The 11,850-nt window shown below is 39.7% G+C and overlaps 1 protein-coding gene across 2 annotated transcripts; it reads right to left on the bottom strand.

Annotated features, from left to right (window-relative positions):
• Nucleotides 1–4,616: 4,616 nt before the first annotated feature.
• Nucleotides 4,617–10,044, bottom strand: LOC129807912 (rab GTPase-binding effector protein 1). Of its 2 annotated transcripts, none has more exons than XM_055857515.1 (7): nucleotides 9,909–10,044; nucleotides 9,705–9,851; nucleotides 9,363–9,634; nucleotides 9,173–9,286; nucleotides 5,232–6,188; nucleotides 5,049–5,165; nucleotides 4,617–4,980 (listed from the first exon to the last, which is right to left on the bottom strand). In XM_055857515.1, exons 1-7 carry the CDS (start codon nucleotides 9,946–9,948, stop codon nucleotides 4,705–4,707), a joined length of 1,923 nt encoding a protein of 640 aa, XP_055713490.1. In that variant the 5' UTR covers nucleotides 9,949–10,044; the 3' UTR covers nucleotides 4,617–4,704. The 2 variants fall into 2 exon arrangements, with proteins under 2 accessions (XP_055713490.1, XP_055713491.1); XM_055857516.1 differs by having other exon boundaries at nucleotides 9,185–9,286.
• Between the last annotated feature and the right edge of the window lie 1,806 nt (nucleotides 10,045–11,850).

Here is an 11,850-nt window from a genome sequence, read left to right as displayed (position 1 = left end):
TTTTTTCTTTTTGTTTTGATGCAGGAGTTCTAGGGTTCAGTTGAATGGAAGATAACCAGGATTAGTCCGATCCTGGGTTCTTTTATTTCGCAATCCAGAGTTTCCAAAGGTCAAACCAGGGATTAAAAACAAATCTGCCATTCACAGTTTACTTTGGGTGCCGATCAACGCGATCTTGAAGACTGATCGTGCGGTCAACGCGATCATGAAGACTGATTGCACGATCCTGGAGACGAATTGTGCGATCAGTGCGATCTTGTAGACTGATTGCGCGATCTTGGAGACGAATTGTGCGATCAGTGCGATCTTGTAGACTGATTGCGCGATCTTGGAGACTGATCGCGCGATCTTGGAGACTGATCGCGCGATCTTGGAAGCAAATCGGCGCAATCTGCCACTCACGGTTCACGCGCCAGCCATACTTGTTCACCCGTGCGTCAACCAGTCTGCAAATTCTTAACCCGACTGCATCGCTCACAATCCGTGATAGATTGTGTTATACCTGTATAATACAGTTCTAATGTTTCACATAAGATGTCGTGACCTACGAGAACGTCGCACTCATTTGTAATAACTTTAGGTTAGTTTAGTCTATCTTGAGTTGTCGATGTAAATGGACGTGAATAAAGTAGGAGATGAAATTAAAAGGGATTTCACTTTAAAGGAAGAACCCGAAGTTGCAGTTGAACTCGAGGAGGGACTCAACAGATTGATTTTAAAAATACTGTTTTTTTTGTGTTTTTTCAGTCTTCTGATCCATATAAAATTTAAACGGTAAGAGATATCGACTTTCAGTTTTCGATGACTTCTTCTAAAATGATATTGTCTCGAAAGTAATCTCTTTGTTTTCTTCTCTCCTGTCATGCGCTCGTTGTCCCCTTTAAAATACGTCGAAAAGAGTTTCTCACAGGCAGCCTTAATCACGAAATCCTTGACTAGATGAGCTATTGCAGGTGAGAGATAGTTGCCCAGAAATTGCTTCGATATTTGAAATATCCACTTCTCATGATCAGTTCGATTAGTTCAAGGAATAGCGAGAAGGGGACATCAGTGTGAGGAGTGTGAGCTGAGGTCGAGTGCCACAGACCAGCTGCCTGTTCCCTGTCAAAGAAGCTCATAGAATCAAGCAACAAGCCTAAGAACAAATATAAGGTAATTAGTGATCTTTCCAAATGTAATCGAAGTGTAGCCTTGCTGACAGCTTCGCAAATAGATTGGGTGCCTCTATTTTATGCCCCTAACTCTTCCGATAAGGTGCTTGTCCTGACTGAAAATCTTAACTACCTTTTTGACAGAGTGGTACCTAAAAAGCGGATTCTTGAACGGGGTCTGCAAACTCCTTGGATCAATGAATCAATACTTTACCATATCAAAAGACGCAACGCAGCGTACAAAAAGTGGAAACGCTCGGGCTCTATCCATGATGGTGTTCGTTTTCGAAAATTGCGCAACAAAGTTTGCTGTCTAATAAAAACAGCAAAACAGTCCGACTTTCACAAAAATTTGAACCCTGAGCTTCCCTCTAAAAAGCTTTGGAGGAACGTTAAGAAACTTGGCTTGCGTCCTTCGATAGGCTCTCTGGGGAGTGGATCTGTTTCTGCAGATGAGCTTAATCGATTTTTCTCATCACCTTCTCATGTTGTCTCTGTAAATTGTCCCCCTCTTCCTAATATTCCCTGGGAGGGTTTTGGCTTTGGTTGCGTTTTACAAGAATGCGTAATTCATGCCATCTCCCGTGTCAGGTCGGATGCCGTGGGGTGTGATGGCGTCTCCCTTAAATTCATCAAAATCTTGCTCCCGGAAATTATCTCAGTGCTCAAAAGTACTTTTAATAATGTGTTAACTACCTTCTTGTTTCCTAATTCCTGAAAGACAGCCTTAGTTGTGCCAATTCCAAAAATTTCTAATCCAACTTGTCCTTCTGATTATAGGCCAATTAGCTTACTCCCAGTTCTATCTAAAGCTTTTGAATTTCCTCTCCATCAACAAATTTCTCAATATCTATATAATAATGGTTTGCTCAGTGACTATCAATCAGGCTTCCGTTGTGGTCACAGCACCACTACAGCCCTTCTTAAAGTGAGCCACGACATATCGGCGGCTATCGATCGCAACCATTTTGTGGTGTTGGTATTGCTTGACTTTACTAAAGCGTTTGATAGCCTTCCGCATGACTTGGTTTGCTTGTTTGCTATAAACTCTACAAGCTTTTTAATTTCTCCTCATCCGCGGTCTCTCTTATTGCCTCCTATTTCAGCGGAAGGTCTCAGAGAGTTAAATTTGGAGACTAATTGTCTGCCTCAGCCTCCCTGACAAAATGCATTGGACAGGGATCCATTCTCGGACCCCTGCTTTTCTCTCTATTTATCAATGAATTACCAACTATCCTGCGCAATTGTTCATACCACTTGTATGCTGATGATCTGCAAATTTACATTGAAGGTAATTCTTCTGACCCATCCTCTGCTTTTCAGCTCATGAATGACAACTTGGCGAGAGTCGAGCACTGGTCCGTTTCAAATGGCTTACTCCTAAATCCCATAAAGTCGCAGGCTATTATAATAGGCAAAAAGGCAGCCAACATTACTCCCTATCCTCTAGTCTTTCACGGCGAAGTTATTCCTTTTGTGGATTAGGAGAAATCCGGGTATTGTCTTTAATAAGACGTTATCTTGGTCTGACCATGCATCCACCATTTGCCGCAAGGTGAACTTTTCTCTCTATACACTTAGTTAGTTAGACGCTTCCGGGACATCACACCTCATGATATTCGCTTGCTCCTAGCCCGAGCACTGCTACTTCCATTTTTTAATTATGGAGCAGAGCTCTTCTTTCTGTCGGATGCTGACACGATTCGCCGGTTTTCAGTTGATTTCAACAATTGTGTGAGATACATTTGCGGGTTGCGCCCTCGTGATCACATTTCTTCTTATAGAAATGTTTTTGTAGGATATGATCTCCCATCGCTACTTCAAATGCGCGCTCTCATCTTTCTTAATCGGTTGATTGCATCGGGATGCCCTGGGTACCTGGCCTCTCTCTTGACTCCTGGCGGGTCGGCTAGATTCGGTGGACTGATTGTCCCTAAGTCACACCATGAATCCTTCAGATGAACTCTATTTGTCAAAGGGGTTTTTATGTATAATTCTCTCGCTCCTCAGAAGCGTAGATCGCCTGACACTATTAGGGAGCACTTCCAGAATGGACCTTGCTAATTTTTCTTTTCATGTTTTAAATATTAATTCAAATTCTATCTCGCCTGAATTACAGCTGTTAATTGTAAAAAAAAATGATAAACTGTTGATCGAATTGTGATCAACTGTTAATAAGATGTTGATATTCGCACTGCCAGTAAATAAATTATTGATTCAAATTCTGTGTTGCCTGAATTATAGCTATTAACTGTAAAAAATAATTAACTGTTGATCGAAAGTTGATCATCTGTTGATCCTCATATCATTTGAGTAAGACTGTAATTCTTTAATTAAATCGTTCCATTGAATCGAGTGGTGTACCAAGCTTTGGCGCCAAATGATGTTCCTGCTATTGTTGACCAATTGCGATATCAGTAAATACACTATATTTCATGATTACAAGTCTTTTTGTGTCTTATTTGCACTGCCAGTATATAAATTATTCATTCAAATTCTATCTCGCCTGAATTATAGCTGTTAACTGTAAGAAAAAACCACTGCTGATAAAATTTTGATCAACTGTTGATCGACTAACAAATGATCAACTTTTGATCAACTGTTGTTCGACTAACAGATAATCAACTGTCGATTAAAATGTGTCTATGTAAAGTTGGTCCAAAGTTGATAAAGGTCGATTGATCTGTTGATAATATCGAAAAAAATATCGAAAAACCAACAGTTGATAGAATCAATCAACTTTTGATCAACTTTACATAATCTCCGATATATTAACTTGGTTATCAATTTTATATGAAAAATCAACTTTTTATCAACTGAATTATCAACTAATTATTTTTCTCTGTGTATAGTCGAGAAATGTCATGCGATTTATCAAGAATTTCAGCAGATAAATGCTCACTTTGTTGACGATCCTTTATAATGGATCTACAGAATATCCCCGGTGTGCTTTCTCACTATTATAAAATCCATACTCCTATCTTGGAGAACGTTGGCGACTCTGAGCCTCAGAGAGTCAGCGATTTTTCGCAGTCTTATCTCCAGGCCTTCCTCTATTACCAAGCCTCGTATTACGGGATCCTCCGCTTGGAGAAACTTCATGTCCGCCTTTGAAGTAGCCTATATAGGAACTACCTCAAGTTGTGGTACACCGAGACCACCTTCCCTTCTGTTATAAGCAATCTAAGCAATACTTACTTTGATGACTTACTTTTGATGCAATCCGAGTTGCATCCGTGAAATTCCTTGTCAAATGTCCAAGCGCTTTCGACAGGGTTTCCCCAGAGACTGACTCAACTCTCCCCTAACGAACTCGAGGCAACCCCAGGTGCACGCCATCAGGCGAACGCCTACAGGCGCTGTAGGAACACGCTGTTTCACACGGAAGAAAGTCGTTTAGAATCAAAACATGGCGTACATCTAGTATCCCGAGCATCAAGGACAAGACAAAACAATCCTCGCACATTTTACAGTGTGGGTTTTTTGTTTTATTCGGAGCAAAGCGTTATCACAATGAAGAAATCTCTCTCTGGGGGTGGAAGGGGGCATCAAACTATGGCGTCTGTGGGGGTGCTTGGCTGAAGTAGGGCGCGGTGTTCCGCACGAGAAGTGTGTGACAGACGTCACAGACCCGTGCGGGCTTCTTGTGAGGTCCGGACGGGACACTCTTGCCTAGACACTTATCACAATAAATTGTGCCACAGTGACGACAGTGCTGTTTGCGCTTCGTAACTGTGAAGGGGGACTTGCAGTTGGAACACTGATCGACATCCTCATCATCCTGCCAGCGCACTTGGGTATCAGCCACGCGGATCTTCTCCAGTTGCATCTGTTCCAAATTCATTCCGGGGTAAGTCGCTTCTAGATTCTATCAATTATTTTATTTAGGAAACTTACCTGCAACGATTGCGAGAGCCTAACGAAATCTTGCTGAACTGCTTCACCATTTGCCAAATCCTGCTGCAGAGTCGTCACTTTCCCCTTCAAATCCGCATTTGCCTTCTCCAGTTTGGTCTGCAAAAGACAGAAAGTGTCATCCATATCCGTCTCCCTAAAAAAGAAACAGAGATTTGTACTCACATTGAGTGCTCGAAGGTCGATAGCTTGTTCTCTCAGCTCTGAAGATTCCTTCTTGTACTCCAACTCCTTCCTTTCGTAGGCCTCCTTGAGACTCGTGAGTTGTCTCACCTTTGCCATTGATTCCTTCAGCTGCAGCTCCGAACTCCGCAGATTCGCTACAACCTCCCGCTCATACGCCTGGCGCTCCTTGTAGAAGGACTCCAGCTGATCCCTCAGCAACTGTGACTCATCCCTCAGGCTGATACTCTTGGTCTGCTCGAACTCACATCCAACTCTCGCCTCAATCAGACTCTGATGCACCTGCAGCAGCATCTCCTGCAGCTCCTCCACGGTGTTCGGCAGATTGATCTCCTGGTTCTGAATCTCCTCAGATGTGGCCAGATACTTACCCGCTAGGATATCATTGTCCCTCTGCAGGGACTCCAGGTGCCTGTGAACACTCTCGCGTTCGTGCGTGAGTTTCAGCAGTTCCTGGTTAATCTCATCCTTGATCTCATTGTAGTGCCTCTGCAGATGTGCAAAGGAATCCTCGGTCTTCTTGATGTGTTCCGTCAGTGAGACCACTTCATTCTTATGCTGTTCCCTCTTCTCCTGCCATTGCGCTTCCAGTTCTCGCCTCAGAACTGCTTCCCGATCCAAATCCTCCTTCACGCGCTCCACTTGCTTCATCACCTGTTCCGTCTTTGTCTGCTCCTTCCGGACATTCTCTTGTGCTTGAACCAGCTGCATCTCGTAGTTCTTGCACATCTCACATGGAAGATTGCCATCGACGGCAGATTTGGGCTCTTTCGCGGGCTGTGTGTCCTTCAGGAGCCCCACAATGGCGGAATCTGATGCTGGACCACCTCGAAAAGATTGCAATTCTTCATCAGTGGCACGGAGTTTCTCCTTGAGGGCTTTTATCTCTTCCTCCAGTGGCACAACCAGAGATCTCAGCACCTCGGCATCCTCCTGAGCCTGAATTTCAAAATCAAACCAAATCCCTACTTAACCACTCAATCCACTTGAAAAAAACTGAAATTCCTACGTTACAAATTTAAATCCAATGATTATTTCATCAAAATGTGAGGTTATGCTGGACATAACCTAGAATTTATGGACGTGGACGTAAGAACTCCTTCCGTGTCTTTTTATTAACTTTCGATGTTTAGGTTTCTTACTGCTCTTTGCATTAATTTGTTGAATGCATTATTATGGGAATCCTGCTTTTCTCGCATTTTGGAGTCAATTCTTGGTTATGTTTCTATAACCAAAAATTACATAATCGTACACCAAATATACAAGATCAACCTTATTATTTTAAATTACAGTATACTCTCCCAAATTCGGGCATATGGGACCGAAATGTCACCCGAATTAGAAATTCAAGCGTCAAATTGTTTGAAATCCAACGATCTTTCATTCTTCTCATATTCATAATAAGTTTAGTATACCGATTACCCAGGAGGTGACATTAGCTCAGAAAAATGCGACCAGTTTTAGTGTAAATTTTTTTCTGTTTTCGTACACATATCACGAGATGTCTTCAAAACTACGTAGGTTGCCAATTTGGAGTTTTCGGTTGCCTCTTCGTTATTAAATTGGCTTTTATTTTGGATTTGTATTTTTTGCTAATTCATTATACAATGACAGTAAACAGCTAATAAACTGAAAAGTTTTTTCGGCACGCTAGAAACATTTGGGAAACATAGGAAATGTCATTTCCCTGCCGATTACTATGTTGACTTAGATCTTAAGCAGTTTGACAAATATTCGTTCTGGACTAAATTAATTCATTCATTAACTTTAAGCCGCTTGGTCTTTAGTGAGGTTAAGACAGGTACCCAGGTTATCAGCCTAGATCTGTCGATCCTCCACCGCTTTAAGAAGTTTTTCTTCTTCTTTGTGATATCCCGAAAACATGCTGTGATGTTTTTTGATAGGTCTTATCTAGGGGCATATTCTTTCATAACGAAAACGACCTTTAATCATTTCTCCTAATGCTTTTTTAAGGTCAAAGGTTACACAACCTATCAGGTGCATCAGTCAATCGTTTGGGCCAAGTTTGGATTTGTTGGAAAGGTCTTGGAATACCTCAAAAGTTCTTTTCGAGCGATTTTGAACCGGTAATGAACCGATAATTAATTACGGTTTCAAACGATAATTAATTTGTATGGTAATTATTAGGGTTAGAGGTCGAGCGGTTAGAGATAGCGGCTTGAAGTATTTCACGAATCTCTGTAATTCGACACATTTGCTTCCTCGTTAATGTTTTTTAGGGGCTACAGCAGGGGGGGTCAGTTTCCTATACTTCCAATGCTTTAGGTATATATTGATAGAGAACTCGCGCCGTGATTGGCTCATTTTATCTCTCCCAAGTACGTCCGAAATCGGTTTGTTTGGGAGACAGCAATATCAAAAAATGTTCCATTTTACTTTTGTTTACGAGGGGGCTTGGGCTACAGACTGGAAGGTTAAGTTCGACTTTGAAAAGATACAAGTTTTTAAAATTCCAATCCGTTTGTTTCTTTTTTTGCTTGCAAATAACCTAACTGTAAGAGTATCGCATACTGTAAAATTCCTTCTAAGAAAACCTAAGGATGTTTATAAGGAAAGGTTTTCAGGCGTCGCACATACTCTAGCTTCGAACATCTAAAATTTTTCCCATGTTCCTTCAATGGGTATGAGCTTATTTTTTTCAGGAAAAATGTGATTAACTACTAGCTATTAATTTACATTGCCATGGGTCAAATTCATTAAAACAAGCTAGGAAAAAAATATGAAGTGTTCGAAGTCAGGATGTGTGCGAAGCTTGAGAACTCTGTCCTTAATTCCAAATGCTAAACGGTTTTATATGATTTTATCTAATTGGATTCAATTAACAGTCTTGAAATTTCCAAAAGGCCTAAACTGGTAATTGGCTTTTATTGAAAATCGGGTTTGAACCGGTTCAGATCCATTTCACACAGATTATTAAAAGGGAAAGCAAGGTTTTATCTTGTAGATAATTGATGATTCGAGTGACGTAATGTCACTCATAGGTCTAAGGATGACCTCAAACCGTAATCAGTCTTTAGGTCTGTGACGGGCGTGACGGTTATCAAAAAGCTTCTAAGGTTAATCAGAGAAAAAACGTCTCTAGATAATGTTTTTTTAGAGAGTAGGGGGTCACTGAAAACCTGAAGTTAATATCTTTTACCGTTTGATCTCTGGTCCGGTAAAAATACATTTAAAATATAGGGGAAAGTGCCCATGCTTTGCACTAAAAAGCGTTTTTTCCAGTGGAAATGCTCCAGAAAAACCGAATAGTCAATCTTTTTGCGGCGAAATTTTTTTTGCAATAAAAGTGCAAAAAGGTTTGTGTCTTGGATATTCTCATCCGAAAAATTTGAATCTCTATTGAAAGAATTATTCCAAGGCATTATTCTACAAAAAATTGTATTAGAATTAATTCTTTGTATTAAAAATAATATTTTTCATAATTTACTTTCATTGAATATTAAAGTAATTTTGAATTCTCAATTGTTTACTAATCGTTTTCACTCGAAAAAATTGAATAAGTTTTTAACGTAGAAAACACATCCAAATAGCAATTTTAGCTAAGACACAAACCATTTTTCGGACGGTAGCCTTTCGGGCGAGTCGAGACACAAGTTTTTTTCCGGTGGATTTCGACCCATTTTAAGGCAGACTACATAAATATTTTCAAGGATCAGCCTGAGTCTAATTGGGACTTTAGTAAGTTTCATAAAGTTACATGAAGCATATGCTTCACGTGCGGAATAGAAGTCCAACAAAAGGCAAGCCTATCTCAATTACAAAATGATAACCAAATAAATCTGCAGCATTTCTTATCTTCCAGGAAGGTAGATTAATCATTTGACCAGAAAAATTATCCAGATAGAAACACGTGTTCAAAATAAGAGTGAAATTTTGAAGAGAGATAAAAGTGGATTACCTACATATTTGTTTACCTTCCGCATGGAATCCTCGAGAGTGTCATCTTTGGAGTCAGCTCCGAGCTTCCGGGCAATCTTTTTCACATGACTCAGCACGGGAGCTAGACTCGGAGACTCCTAATTTGACAAAGAAACACAAAAGAAAACCGTCAGAAGTTTCTGGAATGGAAAACAAAGAGCCTTTCTGCTTCACCTGATTGCTCAGCATTTCCTTGAGATTGTGATTCTCTTGGCGAATTCTCTCGTACTCATCGTAGAGGCGCTTCTGGTCATCCTTGAGGGTGCTGGATTCATCCAGGGTCTCCTGAACGAGCTGTCTCAGCGATGCCAATTCTTCCTGTGCCTTCAATTCCTGATTCTGCATTTCATTCTCCTTCCGATACTCAGCCACAATCAGCTGACTCTTTGCCTCGTCCAGTTCTTTGGTTAGAGCCTCAATCTTTCCAAATTGCTTCTTGCATTCAGCTGCAAAGGGCCCCAGAATTACTCCCGGAAATGGGTTCAAAAGTGAAAATGTTTTTGGATGTACACAAACCTTCCTTCTGCAGGTAGAGCTCTCTCATTTTGGCACGCTGTCCATTGAACTCCTCTCGCAGCTTTCTAATCTCCTCTGTCAGTTCTGCCCGAGTGGAATCTTCCGTGACCACTGGAGCATCCGCCCTGGCCACTTGACCATCTGACTCTGCAAAAACCGCCAAAATCTTCAATTGGCCCAACTGACCAGATGCTGGAATCTCACCTGATTCCTCCTCATTCACTTCAGTCACTTTTTCGTCCATTTCACGGGAATGGGGCCCCACTTTTGCACAGAAAACACTCCCGAACCACTTTCTCGCCTCAAAAATTGACAGTGGCTAAGAGATGTGCGACGAATACATTGCAATGGCGGGCGGCGGGTGATAGATTTGAATTATCAACGGTCGTCCCCTTAATCAGGTCATCGCAACGAGATTAAAAATAATCCTAGCTAAAACCGCTAAACTTCTGCATAATTTTTGATTATTATTTATCTTAAAAACGGTAAAACTTCACAAAATTTTATAAAAAGTCAAAAATTTCTTTAGATTTAAAAAAAAAAAACATGTTTATTGATTTTGCTTATTATCGTGTGGAATATTATTGTGTTAAATGGTTAAATGCAAGGGGTAATTAAGTGGATCTTATAGTGCGAAATGAGAGCGACGATCGGCAAAATAGTGCCAATCTGGAGCTAAAACTCGTCAGATCGGCACTTTTGCTAAGAGATGGACAGATCGGCACAGTTTGACAAGAGATCGGTAGATCGGCTGCATTTTTAGAAGAAATCGACAAATCACGGCACTCGAGTGAACCGTGAGCGGCACAGTTATCTACCCCGTGGTTAAATCTGTAGAAAATCGAATTAACCCATTCCTTACCATGGTATGACGCTTCATACGTAAATTGGCAATTGAGTGATTTTTGATGATCTATTGCTGGACAATTTGTATTTGAATTTTAGTTTCTTTAGTCCTTCAATTACTTTGGAAAAAGTAGCCCGACAGAGATGGAAATACATTTTGTTATTCTTTTTTTCGCTTCGCGGAAAGTCATGCAAAATTTTTGCTCAAAATGGCGGACGGAAAATATGACATCGAATTTGTTAAAAGTGGCTCTTATCCTTATCTTTTATATTAATTAATGTACAGAATTTAAATTCAGTGACCATTAAGACACGTGTTTGACAAGGTGCTAAACAGATAATTTTTTTCTTTTCAAAAAAATCATCTGTTAATCTGTAAGAAATTAATTCCAAAATATGAACATTCTATCTCAAGTGTTTCTGGTACATTGACTGAATGGGTTAAAGGGGTTAAAGGTAGTCAAAAAAGTCAGAATAATAAAACAAAATTCAAAGATTTAGATACAATTAAATACAACTAAATACAACAAAATCGGTTAAGGTGGAATAATAAACAGATTATTGCTATATTCCTAAAAAATTCAAATGAAATAATTTAAATAATTTCGGTTTCATGGGATGTAACCATGTGATGGAAATTCAAAAGCAAATCAAGCATTTTTTGATTTATCCTGACTAGATCTAATGTAGAGGATATCTAATCTCAAAAATCGCGTAGGCGTAGAATAATAACGAAAATTTTCAAAAAAATGTCTAATACTATTTTTTATTCATTTCCAATTCAAAATTAAGTTATTGAATTTTCTCAGCAGCATGACGATGTCCTAGATTTTATTAATAAGGTTTATCATAAAAACGTTTTTATTGAATCGAAAAAAATCTATGTATCTTGTTTTTAGGTATTGCTTGTATTTTTCCTCTATATATATTAAATTAAATCATTTTACAATAATAATTCGATGGGTCCGTTCCATACTATTTTTTCTCAGAATGACAACATTTCAGAAGAGCCATTTAAAGTTGGTGATTTTCTATGTTGCTCGTGTAATTTTTTTTTCGAAAAATAAGAGTATATCTCTTTACCCGAACGCCGGATGACGATCCGGATGAAAGATAAAATTCTCAAATTTGTGATGTTTTGTCTTAGTCATAATGTGATTATGCATTATAAAGGGGGTTTCATGAGATTTATCATAAATATGGGTTAGTATGCGGAAGAACAAAAAATCGTTGCATTTCAAACAATTTTATGCTCGAAATTGGGAGAGTCTACTGCAACTGGCTCTTGTCTGGTGATTCA

This window comes from Phlebotomus papatasi, chromosome 3, assembly GCF_024763615.1.
Source record: "Phlebotomus papatasi isolate M1 chromosome 3, Ppap_2.1, whole genome shotgun sequence".
In the NCBI taxonomy this organism is placed as follows: Eukaryota; Metazoa; Arthropoda; class Insecta; order Diptera; family Psychodidae; genus Phlebotomus; species Phlebotomus papatasi.
Note: the sequence above shows the minus strand (reverse complement) of the source record. Positions and strands in the feature narration are given on the sequence as shown.

What these genes read in the sequence shown, in the direction of transcription:
- LOC129807912 (XM_055857515.1), bottom strand. Translation starts at nt 9,948, where the DNA reads ATGGACGAAAAAGTGACTGAAGTGAATGAGGAGGAATCAG. An exon ending in AGTGAATGAGGAGGAATCAG is followed by an intron (nt 9,852 to 9,908) that starts GTGAGATTCCAG and finishes CGGTTTTTGCAG; the next exon opens with AGTCAGATGGTCAAGTGGCC. An exon ending in GCTCTACCTGCAGAAGGAAG is followed by an intron (nt 9,635 to 9,704) that starts GTTTGTGTACAT and finishes GGCCCTTTGCAG; the next exon opens with CTGAATGCAAGAAGCAATTT.